At 40.4% G+C, this 17,924-nt stretch overlaps 1 protein-coding gene across 24 annotated transcripts in view; it reads left to right on the top strand.

Moving 5' to 3' along the window:
- The window catches only part of Camta1 (calmodulin binding transcription activator 1), an 826,483-nt gene that overhangs the window by 85,083 nt on the left and 723,476 nt on the right, over positions 1-17,924 (top strand). For 2 of the 24 annotated variants that reach the window (XM_074081457.1, XM_074081455.1), the window contains 2 exons: positions 538-621; positions 2,754-3,031. The exons of 15 other annotated variants lie outside the window; for them this stretch is intronic. In XM_074081457.1, the coding sequence (XP_073937558.1) occupies positions 3,029-3,031 (3 nt within the window). In that variant the 5' untranslated portion in view covers positions 538-621; positions 2,754-3,028. Of the gene's footprint in view, positions 1-537; positions 622-2,753; positions 3,032-13,294; positions 15,137-17,924 lie in introns of those variants that run through there. 7 more of the 24 variants (XR_012450140.1, XM_074081459.1, XR_012450139.1 and 4 more) reach the window with 6 other exon arrangements.

Here is a 17,924-nt window from a genome sequence, read left to right as displayed (position 1 = left end):
CAGTGAAAGTTGAATGTGAGAACAGTTCTTAATAGATATAGTTACACAGTTTATTTTATCATGATTCACTTTATTGCTGTCTTGCAGAACATTGTTATACTAAATGTTCCAATAATGGAAATTTTATGCAGCTACTTCAAATGAAAGAAATTTGCAAAAACTCAATTTTGGAACTCATTCCTTGAGGAGAGGCAAAAAGCTCACCATGCTGTGACCAAATTAGATTTCTGATATGTTGGCAACTTATCAAACACTGTCATTTCCAGAAAACAGGGTGTGGGCTCCAACTGAAATACCAGTACTTCTCAACTGCTTTCAACTGGAGATATTTTGCATTTTAATATGACTGATTAAATGTTTATAAAAATATTTGTTGGTAACAGGTAACTAAAATTTGGTTTTGTACCTAAGTAAAAATGGCTCTCTACGGATTCAGGAATGAGCGTGTTCATTTACAGTGGAGCCTTCTTTTCAAGAGCTTGATTTACAGTCCTCAGAGATATCAGTTGTACTTACTGGAGCTCCTTTGTTTTGCAGAGATCATGATGCAGCCGTCCTTTTGGATTTCTTTTTAATAATGTGTGACCCTTCACCTTTGATCCCCTGACCTGCATTACCTTGGTAACCATTTCATTTTTTAATTTAATTTCATTTTTTAATTTTGGTGTACAAGCTGTAACATTTCATCTCTCAAAGTGTAGCACACTGATTTCCTCAAATAGAGATACCCCTTTGAGTGATAAACTTGCAAAATGCTGTCTTCATTTTCTGTATTGAAATTCATTTCAGTTTTTAAAAATAAAGTGTAATCTGTGTTTTCATCCTTTTAAAACTTAAGTTTAATGAGTACATTTCCCCATACAGGATATGCCCTTTTCTATCTACGTTTTGCAAAAGCTATGAATTAGCTGATGTTCACATAAAACTCACACACACACACACACACACCTAGAACACCCCATGTAATCTCCTTTCTTGAAACTGACACACATGTGCTCATACCTTACTGTCACCATAGTTAGCTGCAACTTGAGCTTACTAGTCCTAGCTGCCACATTCACATCTTCAGATTATATTTTGTATTCTCATTACAATTGAGAGAAAAAGCTTAGACTTTTAATTTAGTTTAAGAACTAGGAGAATACAAAGTTGTCTCATTACCAAAATTCACCTTTCCCCTGCCTTTAATATTTTATGTCGTTGAAGCGTAAAGAAAAGCAACAGTTTTAACATGATCAAAAATGTGCTTTTGTTTTTGCTGAAACCTGGTCCACTCTGGTGGTCCCTGTACCAAATTGATTTATGCCATTTGTTATTATTTCATGATTGTTTTTTCAATAATGCATTTCTATTGTATTCTTTTCATAAAATTCTTAAGAGCAAAACAAACCAAAATCAGAAATCAAACTTTTGAGTTAATTCTTTGAACTGCCAAGATGTTCCTAAAAAACCATGTTTTGTTTTTTTTAAAAAGTGAAATCTCTTAGCATGACCCAGTGAAGCACAGATTATTTTTCAAGTGTCTCATTATTTTATTCTCTAACATTTAATGCCAGTGTTTTAATTGCACACAGCTGAAGCTGCTAAATGAGCACTGAAATGGATTTAGGTCTTCTCTGAGCTTTGTTGATACCTATAAAAGTTTATATCATTCATTAGAACCACAAATTAAAATTAGTCATGGTGAGCTGTTCATTGTCGATCGAAACTCTTGTGAACATTTCAAGCTTGTAGCTTATTTTTGCTTGTTATACCTGCATACCTGAAAAGGCACCTTTGGCCTTTTGGGTATCTTTTTCTTTTCACAGAATTGTAGAATAACAGAGTGGAGAAATATACATAGGTATAGCATCCTATGATTATAAAGCTCCTCTGATTATAAATGTGCCAACATTTGGGAGCAACTTCCTTGTGGAACCTTGAGTTTTAAGGTTTTTTTTTTTTAAATTGCAGTGCATTCTGCAGTTGTGCAGAAATGTTTTCCAAATCTCAAAAGACTTTTTTTTTTTCTCTCTCTCTCAACTGTGTCCTTTATTTGTTTCTTTGATGCCATATCCTTCAAGAACCAAAGGAATGACTCAGTTCATAGGACCACAAGGCTGTAGGGGACGGAGACTGCTTGTTGGCTCCACTCCTTTTGCTGAGGGATGAGCTGATTGTCCCCTGGAGAGTCACAAGCTCCCTGTTGACAGAGTCAGTTGGCTAGGCTCCCCAGAGTCAAACACTACTTATAAGTGTAATAAAAGCTGAAGAGACATTAATAGATACAGAAGAGGAATGTTTTCACTGTCATGTTTTATTTTGTGATTAGGCCAATTAGATTTTTCTTTAAAGTACTCTGCTTAATACATTTTAAGATAAACTAATTTTTCTAAGAGAGCTAGCATATGAATAAATTTATTATTTATTTTCAATGAACATTGGTTATTTGGTTAGTATTTAAGACTTCCGGTAAGTTGTAAGTCACCTGGATATTGTTTTTATAATTGTGATTTACTGAGAAACCCCTCTTATGAAAGTTAGAAAATTTGCTTTAGACTAGCAAGGTCATTGGGTATGCTCTTGGTACATGCTAAAGGAGTTACCCAATACTAAAGCACTCAAACAGAAGACTTTAAAAGCCTTTAATTTTGGTGTGAACACAGTGAACTAGTATTTGGCTGATCAGGAGTTTTTAAGACATTTAATTGATGCTGCTCCATTTTTATCATGTGTGCAATGCAGATACTGTATGTCTCCTACTTGCTTTTTAGGGTTGTTGGGAGGATAAATGAAACACACTGGGAACTCAGAAGAAAGGTGCTTTTGAAACTGAACCTCATCCTATGACTGTGCCAAGAGGCAGTGGTAGTGCACCCCGTGGTGAAGGGCCAGGACCATGGCTCTGGAGCCAGGCTGCTGTGGTTCGAATCCCACCTCGGCCTCTTGCAAGTGGCCTGACTGCAACACATTACCTAAGCTCTCTGTGCCTGAGTTTCCTCCTCTTTAAATTGGGGATGATAATAATAGCACCTCCTCTCAAAGGATCATGGTGAGTTTTAGGGGAGTTGATGTATGAAGGTCCATAGAGCAGTGATGGCATGCAGTGTGGGCAAACCTGCACACTGTGAGCGGGACACACACCTTGCACAAGATGACACCTTAACACCCCCACTCCCCATCCTCTTAGTCTTCTCACACTGACGTTGAGACTCTAGGAGGCTTAGAGGGGACTGCATAGTTCATGGTAATTAAGTGCCTCTAAAACAGATACAGGTTGATGGGTAAATTGAAACCTGGCTTCCTAATCTTTTAGGAAGGAAAAGTTCAGTTTGAGAAGAGCTGCCTTTTTTTTTTTTTTTTTTAAACGCTATTTTTGACTATGGAGACAAGGAAAGAGACCCACCTTTTGCCTGGTTAGTCTTACTCTCTTTTAATTGGTTAAATTGTCTAGCTAGCATTCAAGAAGTGAGGGTATTGAACTGCTGAGAAGTTTGCCTTAGCTATACGAGGCTTCAGTGTCCTCTTGAGTAAGTAGGAAGAGACCTCATTACAATCCTGCATGTCTAAAGTTGTTCCCAGTGCTTTCCATATGTTGTAATCATTCAGTTTATCCAGGAGGTGGTTGGGGTACAACTCCATTTTGCACATAAGAACACCAGTGCCTAGGTAGGTTAACTACACTGTCCCAGACTACCCCTAGGATTTTGCAGAACTGGCGTGTGCCATCAGGTGCTTGCTGTTCATCAGCAAGAAACAATTTTAACATAATAGCCACTAGCTTAGTAAAGACCTCATATGATGATGTTGCTGACTCCAATAGTTCACTACCACCATTGTCAGGAAGGTTATTATGTTATGTGTGTGGCACTTGTAGAGGCTCTTGGTCCTGGCTACAAATTTGTTGAGCTTTTTCAAAACTTGGAACACTGGCCCCACCCTGTGACTCTGATCTTTTTTGTTTTAGCAGAGAACCATGGATTAATAAGTTCAGGAAGTTTATTTTATAAACAAGAAGACTTTAATAATAAATAATTTGTACACATACAGATTTGTGCTTCTAGAATATGGTCCAGTGCTAGTAATCCTACAGTAGGCTGCTGTGTAAGTTAAAATGGTCTCTGTGGGCCAGTTGAGTTGTTCAACCAACACTAATCAGTATCTGTCCTGTAGGCAAAGTCCCTCCATAGTTCTGCAACATTCCTCTGTGAGTGAGAACTGATCATCATGCTTAGTTACAGGGTTCAAGAAGTAGAAGACTGCTTTCTTCCATTTTTCTTATTTCTCCCCTTCTTTTATGAATTTATTGTCCCTTTTCCCTTCTGTTCTCCTCTTCCATAGTTCTGCCCTCCCTCTTTTTCTCTTTCTTATCTGTCATCAGACTGTACAGTACTTGAAATCCTCCATGTGCCTAGCACATAGTAGGTGTTTCAAATGGACTTTCTTAATTTGTCTTCGTATCTGTTTTCCAGTGGGGTAGGTAGGCACGACCCGTTATTAGCCTGAACACTGTTAGGTTTTGTTTCTGATCGTCTAGCCTAGCTGGGTTCATTTTGAGAATTTAGGTAATTTAATAGCACTTTTTTTTGTTTTGTGTTGTTTTTTGTTATTGTTGTTGTCACTGTTGTTTGTTTGGTGAGACTGGGGTTTGAACTCAGGGTTTTGTGCTTGAGCCACACCTCCGGTCCATTTTTTTCTCTGGTTATTTTGGAGATGGGGTCTCGCAAACTATTTGGCCAGGCTGACCTCAAACTGTGATTCTCTTGGTCTCAGCCTTGCAAGTAGCTAGGATTACAGGCGTGAGCCACTGGCACCTGGCAGTCGAATAGGTTTTGATAGGCCGAGAAACACCAGGCTTCAACCACTGAGTAGACAGGAAAGGTGCTCGGAAAGGCTTGGATTGTTTTGGAGCCAGCTTAAAAAGTTCTGCATACCTGCTGCGTAGGTTTTTATGCTGTAAGGTCTCTGATTACGTGGTTTGAATCCCTCTCTTTTGGTGATGAGGAATCTGCTCCTGAGAAGAAGTAAAGTCTATAGGACTTGCTGCTGTAGCCTCCACTGTCATCACATCAATAATGTATGTTGGGATGGAGAATAGAGCAAACTTAACAGCACAGAGACCTTCAGTTAACTGTCTGCCTTCAGAAATGTTGGCAAAGTAGTCAAAGTAATCCTGTTTCTACCTTCATAGGAGCAGATGACATAAGGTTATGGTGATTCTGATGCCGAGTGTAGGCCTCCTTAATGTGGAGTCAGGAAGCTCTGTGTGTGGTCCCAGACCCCAGCAGATTGGCCCAAGTACGAAGTGGCTGCCTTAGGAGTCCCTTCTGATTGCCTTTAGACCTTCTGAAACTTTTGCAGAGACTAGAAACACATGGTGAAGGTATGGAAGGATATTTGTCATTCCTCAGTGAGAATCTGCCCTAGCCAGAAAGGGAGTTAATGAAGAATGCAGCATCAAAATTGCTGCCAGGCAGGAAGTCACGTGGCATGTTCAGAAACATGCCATATGACGGACATTCACATACCTACCATAATACTTTGATTATCGAGGCTTGACTAGTCCTTTTTCCTCTCTTCTGTGATGATCCTTTTTCTTAATCCACCATTTTTCCAAAGGAGAACTAAATGCCGAGAACTTTTTTGTGATGATGTGAAGATGGTAGAGGAGAAGGTTGAAACTTGTGGCCAAGGTCTGGGTCTTGGTCTCCCTTACCAGCTCTAGTTTACCTTACAGCACCTGAGTTATGTTCTTGCATATAGTAGACACTCAGCAAATGCTAACTCTCTTTTCATTTCTCATTAGCACAGATAATTAAGAACAGGAGCTGTAGACTGCATGTATCTGTGCAGAGATATATCTGTAATTAAAGTTTTAATTAAAGAAACACCAGACCAGGCAGATGGTTCTTCTCCCCACTTCCCATAAACCAAACAGCCCTGGCTTTTCGATCTTGCAAGCAGGCAAAGCCGAGTAGCAGCTTTCTTGGTGGTGCCAAAGGGGAGAGGCAGTCTTATTAGCTGGCCATAATCTAATTTTGGTAGCACTCTGTGTGATGACAGATCTGGGGATAATCATTACAGTTTGATATGGAAAGACAATACATCAAAGTTATGTCCCAACCAAAGCTTTTAAGCTTCAAGTCAAGGGCATTACCATAGCCCAGCTGGTAGGTCACAAGGCATGTGGTTTTGTGCTAGATTACAAAAGCTGACAAAGTGTTATTTGGGATCATCAGCTAAATACAGTATTAAATTAGAGCACCATCATTCCTATTTTTCACGTTTTGTCATTGTATAGCAATGCAGAATTGAGATGTGACTTGTCCCAGCCTGTCTCATGCTGGTCCTCTGCTATGTCACAATGACCTTAATGGTCAGTCAAGTGCAGAATTAAAAAAAATATATAAAACAACCACAGGGGTAACAGAAGTGTACATATCTCAGATCTCACCACTTCTTAGGACCTTCTAGTGAACACCAACCATTTATTCTAGTCACATCACCATCAGCAGTGCAGGGCACAGTGGGAAGGCCTTGAAGAGCATGGCAACTCACCTTGATCTCTTGGGATTGACCTACTCCTCAACCCCCACAACCCCCAGTTTCTTACCTTGTCTCCTTGTTTACTTAGCCAGGCACATGGTTTTTAGGCATTCAGTACAGAAAGGCAGTTCTGCAGTGGAATTATACACTATTTAACATTGGTGTGTTTCTACCAACCACATCTCGAAAATTTGTTTTCTGGATTGAGCCAGTATTAAAGATGTTCGTTTCTTATTTCACAATGAAACATTTAGTTCAGAGGTTAAGAGCATAGTTTCTACTTTGCTAAATAGGGGTGACTTCCCTGTCCCTATGTTGCTTTTAAGGGAAGATGAGCTTTACTCAGAGGAGCCCATATTACTCTGGGAAGGACATAGGCACCTTTACTTTCCAAATCTGTCATATAATGGTAGCTTGTGGAATTGTTTTATCTATCTAAACACCATCTGTAAATCACAACTCTGTCATAGGGGGGAGAAATACATGTGTGGGTGTAAGGAGACATGGCAAACCTATGATGTCCTTTAAGCCAAGCCTGCTTCTCATTGGTAGACAGAAATTTGTCCACCACTTCTGGCTTGGGGAAGACTTGATTATTTGGTGAGGTGTTCTTTGGTTTTAAAAGAAGTCAATTAAATTTAAACTGCTTTGAATAGATAGTCTTTTGTGGTTGTATCTAGAAAATATCATAAGATCTATCCAGAATTGTGTTAGTAGTAAGTTAAGCTGGCATTTTCCATGTGGAAGTTCAAACCTGACTATAAAATCTATTTCTTCTGTAATTTGGTTTAAGACCACAGAGTTTTATATTGTAGGAGGTATCTTCCTTAGGTAGCTATGCCTGCCTTAAATGGACCTGCTCCTCTAGGGAGGGGAAACATTGGCAAACCCACCTAGAATGGTATGTCTCTTCCCCCACCCCACCCCTGCTTTGTTCTCTTATTTTTTTGCTGGTACTAGGGTTTGAACTTGGCCTTCACAAGCACTCTGCACTTGAGCAATGCCCTAGTCTTGTTTTTGCTTTACTTAGTTTTCAGATAGGGTCTCATGCTTTTTTGCCCAGACTGGCCTGAGCCTGCCTTCCTATGCCTCTCGTACAGCTGGGGTATAGGCTTCTTGTTTGAGATGGGAGGTATGTGTTTGTGTGTGGGCGTCCTCACTGATTTCTTTGCCTGATCTGGTGTCATGCTTGCTAGGCAGGCACTGTATCACTTGAACCACTCCATTAGCCCTTCTTTTGTGTTGGGTATTTTGAGATAGGTCTTGATTTTTGCCCAGGCGGGCCTTGAGTAGTGATTCTTCTGATACCTGCCTTCTGAGTAGCTAAGATAACAGGTGTGAGGCTCCTGCCCCCCCACCCCCCAGCTAAATATTTGTTCTTTAATTGAATGCCTATTATGAGGTACTGTACTAGGTACCTGGAGTAAAGCAGTAAACAAAACCAAGCCATTCACCTTGAAGACCTTATTTTCTTATAGAGGGAAAGGGACAATAGCAATAAATAAAAAACAAGTAGTAATTGAGTGTTAGTATGTGCCAGCTGCATTTACCAGGTCATGTATTCCCCAGAACATTCTGGGGAAGAAGGTGTTTTGCCCCTCATTTCACAGATGAAGAAACTGAGGTACAGAGAAGTTAACTTGCTCTGTGTCACACAGCAAGTAGTGGTGCCATTGACATTCCACCAGGCAATCTAATTCCAGATTTCATGCTCTTATATACCATGCTTGCTTTGACTCTGTTAAAAAAAAAAAAAAAGCAAAACCAAACAAACAAAAATCTTCTCCAATCTGTTTATTTCTAAATAATAAAGAAATAAGTGTCAGTGATAATGGTTATGATGAAGAGCAGAGAAGCAAAGTAAACCTTATGGAGGGGTTCTGGATGCCTGTGTGATGTTTTAGTCAATGTGACTTGAGCAGGAGTCTCCCATAAAATGACGGGAAGGGTGTGGCATAGTGAACCACAGATATTTGGAGTGAGATATCCCAGGCAGAGGGAACAGCCAAAGCAAAGGCCCCAGGATAGATGTAGGTTTGGCAGTAGTGAAAGAGAAGTCTGTACAGTTAGGCGGCTGGAGTTGCTGTCCAGAGAGAGGGGAAGAGAGGTTCCAGGAGAAGCATCCTGGGCACCTTTGCAGGTCATGGTAAGACCTCTTTATTTATTTATTGTTTTGAAGACAGAGATTCAAAATATAGCTGAAGCTGGCCAGGTACTTGCTTTGAAGCCCAGGCTGGTCTTGAACTCAGGATCCTCCTTCCTCTGCCTCCTGAATGCTGGGATTACAAACATGTACCACCATGGCAAAAGCCTTTTGATTTTACTGAATGAGAAGGAAGCTGTCCAAGAATTTTTGAGTAGGAAGAAAACACGATCACTCTGAATATAGGGCAGGGTCCACATACCATGGCCCTGCCCACTGCTCATTTTGATACAGCTAGCAAGCTAAGAATTGCTTACATTTCTAAGTCATTGAAAAAATGAGTGATAATATTTTTGTATCATATGAAAATTATATGAAATTCAGATATCAAGGTCCACGTCAGTACTGGTTCTACTGGAGCAGAGCCTCACTGGTTCATCCACATTCTACCTGAGGAGCTGTACTTGTTTATCCGTATACTGTCTGAGGCTGCTTTCAAGCTACTACAGCCTAGCTGAGTCCTTGTAACAGACTACATGGCCTGCCTTACCCTTTACAGAAAATGTACCTAGCTGCTCCCTGATTTAGGGGAGCAGGGTAGAAGCAGGAAGCCCAGGGCAGAGACTGTTTCAAGAGCTGATGGTGGCTTGGACCAGGACACTCGGAAGTGGTCACATGCAGCAGTTTTGAAGTAACAGCTGATACATGGCATTCACATGGAAAGTGTGAGTGATGACGTTGGTGTTGCGCACAGGGTAACGTGGAAGAATGCAGTTCACCATTCCTGGAATGGGAGACCATGGGAGTGACAGGTTGGGAAGGAGGGCAAGGAGAATGTCAGAGCTGTGTTTTGGACATGTTGGCTTTTAGATGCCAAATGGAGGTGTTGCATAGGCAGTCATGTGTGGGGTCTAACTCAGAGGAGAGGCCTAGGCTGGCACTGGACATTGGAGTGTTTTCAGTTTGTCTGAGAGGACTTTCAAGCTATGAGACTAAAGGAAATCCTTAGGGAGCACCTATAGATTGCAAAGTCCAAACAGGTAGTCTTGGGGTACCCAGTGTTAAAGGGAAGTTGGGAAGAGAAGGAAGCAGAGGAGACTGAGAGGAAGCAACCAGAGGACGCAAACCAGGTGACTAGGGTGTCCTAGAGGCAAAGTATGGTCATGTGTCAAGTGCTACTGAAGGTCAAGCAAGGGTTAGAGGAGTGGCTCAGGTGGTAGAGTGCATCTCTAGCAAGTGTGAGGCCCTGAGTTCAAAGCCCGGTACCACACACACACAAATTGTGTATTTCTAAAGGTCAGGCCAGTACTGATTGAGGATTTACTGTGGATTTGGCAGCGTGGGGGTCACTGGTGACTGAAAAGAGCTGTTTGGGTGAAGTGGTGAGAACACAGCCTAATGCCAGGTGGTTCAGGTGGAAATGAGTGGACAGGAAGCAGAACTGATATTTTGGAGTTCTGTTTTCTATAGCTAAGTACAGACTAAGGAGGGCAAGAATTAGATTTTAAACCAGAGATGAGGATTTTGCCAGGTGAGTTCAGTGGAGGGAGGAGGGATGAGGAAGCTGAACATGCGTAGAAAAGTTCATGTGATGATGGGTCATGTGATCCATGCCAGGCAAGGAGCAGAAGAGGCAGGAGGGAGATAAAGGCAGATGAGGTCATGGGTCCAGAGGATTCAGTTGTAATTTCAGAATGGGGCTTGAACTCAACTCTTAAGTCTAAAGGCAGGGCAGTCCAATAGCAGTCAGTGTAAAGGGAGTCATGTGGATTTTGCCATGTTCTAGTAGCCATATTTTTAGTAAAAGAATGAATTGAATTTTAATATATTTTATATATATGAAAAATGGGTGAATATGTAATCTGTAAAAATTATTGAGATATGTTACCTTTTTTGGCACAGTTTTGCCAGTTGGTGTGTATGTTTTTACTTTTGGCACATCTTAATCCAGAATGGGTACATTTTTAGATGCTCAGAGGCTACATGTGGCTCATGACAGTCCTACTTGACCGCAAGGTCTTGGAGATAGCTATGGAAGTGCAGTCCAGTGTTATTGGAGGAGTGGGTTCAAGGAACATAGTTCATGAAGGACTGTCTTTGCCTGTGTGGATCTAAAGCCACTTAGAATGCTTTATGAGCAGAGTAGGTTTGTGAGGCAAGTGAGAGGCCAGGTGCTTCAGTGGCCTCTGTTCTAACCTGCTACCTATGGAGCCAGTCTCAGGGGATCTGAGGGACTCTGAGGGGCCGCTCAGACCTCATTTTAAGTCTTAGTGGTTTCTCTTGCAATCATGGGCTTGGAGCAGGATTTTGAGTCACAGTGAAGTAAGAGAAGCACAGGTCATCATTTTGACAAGGTCTTCCAAAAATGGCTGCTTTCTGTTGTTTGTTTGCTTTCACTCAGAAGGTGACCTTTCATTGAGTCACTAAAGAAGGTGTTGCCCATGTGAACAGCTTGTTACAGGAAAATTTTTCCCCAGGAGAAAAATAATCCTTCAGTGTCTTGTCTTTATTTTGGCATATCTTTAGATACCAATCTTTATTTTGGCACAGACCTCAAGTTCTGTTGGTAGTACTTAGCTCAATAATTTTATACGTGTTTGAAGCAGACATTTTATAGCTTCATGGCAGTCATGCACAGTATAGGCAGCAGCATGCACACTCTGCCTGCCCTCTGATCATTTTGACAGGGCACACATGGTCAGCCTTGTATCAGGCAGAGTGTAACTACTGTAGATGTTATATGCATAGATCCACATTGAGTCTGTGAAGATTAATAAAAATTGATGATGTCAGGAAAGTACTTTTTAGCCGTGCAGATTAGGTAAAAAAGATAGTTTGAAGGAGCAAATAGGAGGACCTCTGCAGCTCACATGTTCCTACTTTTCATACTGAGAATTCGCATAAGCTGTTAATCTGAGCCCCACAAGGAAAGGCAAATGAATATCCATCAGGTTTAGTTTAGGTTCCCTTTAGCTTGTTTCTCGCAGGAGTAAGATTAGCAAAAAAAGAAAAAAAAGTCCTCAGAGATCCCCAGAGCCCAGTATTTAGGAAGACCCCAATTTCAGCCATGCATTTGTGCACTCTTGTTCTCAGATGACTTGTATATTGAAGGAGCAATTACTTCATTTTGTAGCAGCTTATGTCAGGGAATGAGGGATCTAAGTGGTCCACAGGTTGTCAGTGCTCAGGCTTCAGTAGTCTGGGAGTATTGTGAGAGTCTGCAGGGCTGCGAATTGTGTTTCTCTTTAGCAGTGGTGTTCTCCTTCTTGCACCATTGCATTCACGTGAAAGCAAGCTCAGGAAACACCATTTCATAATAATGGAAGCTTACTCATTACATAAGTTTCTTAAACTCTCTTTATTCTAATTAAAGTGTTTCCATTTGATGAGAAGCGTATGAATAGCAAGAACTGGAAATTGAACAAGAAATTAAAAGAACATTAATGACTTTATCGCAATTTGTTTTGAGGTTTTTCTCTACACTAAGTGATATTTTGCTTACAGAGTTACCCCTTCACACATAAATCTTTATGAAAAATGGACTGGACTGTATCCCAGCAAAAAAAGGGCTATTTCCTGATGCCACTGGTAAATTATAATACATGTTATGGAAAAGAACCAAAGTACTCACTTTTTCAAAAGCATTGTTAGAGTAATTACTTAATTGGCATGCACAAAATTGTAGTTTCTTTGAAAGTGCAGGTCAGTGTCTAGGAGACTAGAAAGTATATGTTCTGATATTTGTTCATTGTTTTTAATTTAGACCTGGGTCACTGGAAAGCTCAAAACATCTAGGGTGTAACTTTTAAGCTTGTTATTAAGTTTTTTTGGAAAGTTTACTGCTAAAACTTAAACTTTAGTATGACCAACTCAAACAGCCAGCATGACCATAGCCAAGGCAGTGTTTGTCCTGCAGTAGGTAGGTACTTGCACCTTCCTTGTCCTCAAGGCAAGGCATCCACATGCATGCTAGTATTCTGGCCCTTCTGTTTCGTGGTTATCTGGGTTTGCTTCTGTAGCAGCGTCTTCATTAACCTAAAACTCCTACCTCTGAGTGTAGATGTAGATGAAAGTTGAGAGAACCATCCTCCACAACCCTTCCCTGTCTGTTACAATGTGTCCCTACATAATTATATCCTACCTACCTTTCTCCCTTTCCTAGACATGCAGGCACTTCATACAATCCATTCTGCTTGATGTTCCTTTCTTTGGCCCAGCCCTTTCTCCTCACTTCTGCTTAATCTAGGAGACAGACTCCAGAGGCTAGTCAGATGCCACTTCCTGGGGTCATTTCAGCACAGCCTGTCCCTTCAGTTCACTCCTCTCCTGGATATTGCACTCATATCCCAGAGTCCTTGCCACACTGCATTGTTATGATCTCTTTATTGGTGTCTTTAACCCACTACATTGGGACCCTTTTGTAGGCACACACACAAAAAGTAAGGGCTTCCCTTACTTTGTTTCCCTAGAGCCTGTCTCAGCATCGGCACATGGTTGTGAGTGAATGAGTCAGGGTGGATGGGTGGGGGAAGTGATGGTGGAATAATGTACCTTTAAGCCAAAAAGGTAAAGTGCATAACTGTTTTTGGAGAAAGAGAAGAATAAATATTGTTTCTGTTTATGCAGGTCTTAAAATATTGGTAGCAGAAAGCAAATGTGCAAAGAGCAATGGAAAAACAAGTCAGAAGCTGCTGTCTGATTCCAGAGATGGTCTCATGTTATGTAAAAAAGTAATTTACATTTAATCACCTTGAAGTCTGCAATTTGTTGTTCTGGTATCTTAAGTTACTAATTATTTAGTTTTTTAGGGAAATAGATTACAAATGTAATGACTACTTTTCACTGCAAGAAGCCCACAGCTCTTTTCTTTTTACTCATGACCTTATGGTACCAGATTCTAGGTTTGTGAAGGTGCCTCCTGGGTGAGCACTAGAGACATATACCTTTTTAATCACCTTGATCATCCCATGGAATTAAACAGTCATGCTTACATTCTGTTAATTTGTGCATTGCCTGAAATCAGTCCTCACACAAAAGAGCATCCAGTCTCCTCTCCGATGTGCTTCAGCTTGCCCTGTAAGACTCATGAGCCTATCATTCCCTGTTTTACCTGAAGTCACTCACTTGACTCTGCCCTATATTAGTCCCTGAGCAACGGAAGTGAGTGAACAGATTTCCGAGGCTTCCCTTTTGTGTTCATGCATGTTTTAGTAGTTTCAAGGCCACTGTGCATATCACCTGTCACCTGTTAGAATCTTAACATTCATTAGGAAATGTCCATTTCCTCTTGTAGCCTCCAGTATCTCTTTTTCTAACCCAAGACGCTGGCATACAAAGTGTAATTGGAAGTTCTGGGGATTGAAACCCACCTTCTTAGTGCTGTGCTTCACAGATCTAACAGGGATCCTCTGGAAGCATTGTGCTCTGTTATGTCAGTATGTGCTTAGACATGTTAATCTGAATTAGAGAGCTGATTGTACGTAATGACTCCCCTGGGATGCAATGTTAGGAAGAAACAAAGCAAAACTGAAGTAGTTTGCTGAATATGCATAGTAAGTAAAAAAAATTCTTCTAAAATTAGTGTTAATTGAATCTGGACCTTGATCATCTTTGAACCTTTAATTTTTAATTTGATCCTTTAAAACAGTTTTGTGGTCTCTGAAAGACACACCCTACAACCTATGAAAGTTACGCTATTGTAATGGCATAAAAGCCCTTGAACAGGAAAAGATTCTGGATATGTTAAGCGCTAAGTCATACATGTGTTTGTATATACGTATATGGAATGTGTGTGGGGCAGATGTACACATACATATATATATGTATATATATACACATAATGTAAGTATGTTTAAAATATACTTCAGTTTGCCTTTATTCAGCTTTTTCCTTCTCTGCCTCTGGAAATGGGGCAAATTTTCTTCAGTTAAAAACAGAAATAGAAGCGACGGTCTTGACCCATTTTACACCTGTTTATTTCAGGCTCTCACCACACACTTGTTCATGGGCGCAGCAAGAAGAGGGATCCACAGAGCTGGAACTGTAAGGGCTGACACATTGGGATGAAGCTGGCAGAACTTGTAGGGAGAGCTTTACCATCCTTCCAGCTCCATATCTGGCTTCAAATGAATCAAATGTTACTAAAAAGAAAATAGATTATAGTGACCTATTGTTGCTTCATCCAGAGTGATTGTGAAGGAGCCCATGGCCTGACTTAGCTCTGGAGAGCAGATCTCTGTCCATGTGCCCCTGGTTCCAGAGGCCACAGTGACATCTGTGACGCCCCTCTCTGCCCCTCACCACCAAGCATTCCTATTCTCACTAGCATCTATTCCAGCATGATCTGTTTTGTGTGTTGATTACTGTTTCCCACAAGAATGGAAGCTCCATGAGAGCAGGGCCTCTGTCTTGTCCTGTCTCTGCAGCTTACAGGACAGTGGAGTCTCAATAAATGCTGTTGAAAAACTAGTGGGCCACTAGCGTTGCGTCCTGTCTCAATCTTTAACTTGCTATTTATATACTGTATACCTGTTAAAATGGAAAAGGGTGAGAATTCGGGAGTAAATATAAAAGCTGTTGTATTAAAATAACTGACAGTATAATGCAAGGTGGTGCAAGAAGCCAGAGCACGTGAGAACTATGGATCCGTGAGTTACAGACTCACTGTATGTTGTGTCACCGTGCCTCCCAAACAGTGGGAGACAGGTGGTAGGAGAAACAGTCATGTCTCGACTATTGCAACGTCAAGACATCTAGGGAGAGTCTAGAGAGAAATACCAAGAAATAAGAGTAGGAAGGTAGAAAATAGGCAAATACTGAACCATTTCCTTAATATTTAACAAACTTCATCAAGTATGCAGGATAAGTGAAAATATTTTTTAGAACAAGTAAACTTCACTGGTAAACTTGTAGACAAGGACAGACATGTGCCACATATGTGAAACACTATGTGGCCTTGTGATCTCACAGCTGTCTTAGTTCTTGTCATAAGTTCATGCCCTGATGTTCACATGACAACGAATCACCCAGCAGCACTTACCTCAGTAAGTGCCTTTGTCATCAAGCAGTGCCTGACTCTATCTCAGTAGTATTAGCAGAGTACTTTTGTTCCACAGCACCCACACGGATGCTGTGGTTACTCCATCTTTATGCTTTGTATGTTGGCATAGGCCACAACACCTATACTGTTTTTGAAAATTTTTGAGAAGCTTTTTTTGTTTTTAAATAAAGAACAAAAATGAAACCAAGGAGTCAGTATCCTGTGATATAGGCTATTATCTCAAGGTGAGTTTATTTGTAGCACTAACCTGTAATGGATTGTCTAAAAGAACTAAAACTTCTTTTCCAGATACAGCATATTTTGTCAGATTTTGTTCATTTCATTGTAAACATTGGCTGTTACACACTGAAGAAATCAACTGAAACCAGGACAAAGATCTTATTAAACTTGAATTTTATTTCATATAGAGAAGTGACCATATTTCTGATCAAATCAATAAAGATTCAGTTTCTTTTAAATAAAGTGTGAAAGTGAAGACCAGGGTTTTATGTACCACAAGCCAAAGCAAAAACAAAAAAACCTTTTGTAGTGTTATGCACTTACTGCTGAATTATTTTGATTACATATTCTTAGCCTCCCATGAAATTTCTAAGAAGTGTCATTTTCTGGGGTGAGGATGTAATTGCAGAAAGTGGTTAAAGAGGCAGAACTCACAAATTTGTATTTATAGTTTTGTGAACACGTAAGTCACCAGGGGAAGATACACATATAAAGAAAAATTCTGGATTGAATTCAAGAAATGCAGTGTTGAACTTTTTACTTAAATAGAATTAAACCCATCAGGGGGATGTTGTATTAAATAAGTTAATGGGCTTAGAACAGCAACCTGGGAAATAGTGAGGACTGGTAAGCTTTTGCTGTTTATTCTTGGAAAGATCCTAATATGAAAGATTAAATCATATTTTAATCATCCTTAATAAAGTGCACAATAATTTTGTTATAGTGAGTGTTCACTTCTAATTCAATAATGGCTTCTCAAAGCAAAGAAGAAACCAAAACATATTTCTTGGTGCTCTTATGTACATGTAAAAGATGCAGGTTCAGGTTTTCCAAATGACAACCCCTGTAACCAAAGATGGAGATGCAATTCATCACTTTTATTTTGAAATGTTACTTTCATAAATCTGAAGATTTGATTAACTCACTGTTCTCATATATTTTGGCTCTGCATGTGTGCACCTTTAAGTTTTGTGGAGTTAAATTGAAATTTACGACTGACTGATGACTGTTTAAAGCCACTGTCAAAATTGCATACTTAGCACTCCATTGATTTGAAATCTAGGTTTCATTCAACATTCCTGTAGTTTAAACTGTCATAAGCTTTTAAAGAGCAACTCCATGAGTTAGTGCCCTCTGGTGGTATACAGAGGACATCAGGCAGAGAGGGACTCTGACCTGAGAGCAGTCAAAAAGATCATCTAAAGAAGAGCTGCTTTATAATTGGTTCATTCTGATAGCTATTCTTTTTGGTTGGATTTGAAAACCACCTGGTAGTTGATTTATGTCTATTTGTAATTATATCTTTTCTTCCTCTGTTTGGTGTTTGTCAATTTCTTAATCCCTTAAGCCATGGCCCTGGAATTGACCCAGTGACAGCCTCACAGTTTGGCTTTTTGAGCAGTTTAGGTGGAGAATGGAACTCTGGGTGAGGAATTTTCAGGTGGACTTGCTGTAAGAAGGAACTTGGCCAACATTCATAGTTCCTATGAGGAGCCAAAGCATCCATTTTTAGATGCATCACTTACTTGCCTTTTCAACGGGAGACCATGTCACTTCCTGGATTAATGAAGAAGCCTCCCTGCTGGCCTTTGGGTGACTCACAGGTCCAGCTTGGAATGAGCCTGTTAGTGGGTGTTTGTTTTCTATTTTGGCCTTCCCTGGAATCCATCTTTCTCACTGAGGTCCTTTGGTCAGAGTCTTCTTATTCTCTGGGCTTTGAAATCAAGGCAGATCAGGAACTGAATCCTACTTCCAGCTCTGAAAATCTGCAGGGTACTGGGGAAGTTGCTTTGTTTTTTATGGGTTTCTTTAGCTGTGAAATAGTGATGATTTCTAACCTATATTTTGAACCTCTGTGTAGAGATGGCTGTGAGGGTAAATGAGATGATGTGTCTGAGTCCTCCTGATGGATTGACCTTCTCAGACTGCTACCTTAAAGATAAGCCCTCACCCTTTGTCAGTTTCAAAGGTCCTTAA

Source organism: Castor canadensis, chromosome 7, assembly GCF_047511655.1.
Source record: "Castor canadensis chromosome 7, mCasCan1.hap1v2, whole genome shotgun sequence".
Taxonomy (NCBI): Eukaryota; Metazoa; Chordata; class Mammalia; order Rodentia; family Castoridae; genus Castor; species Castor canadensis.
Note: the sequence above shows the minus strand (reverse complement) of the source record. Positions and strands in the feature narration are given on the sequence as shown.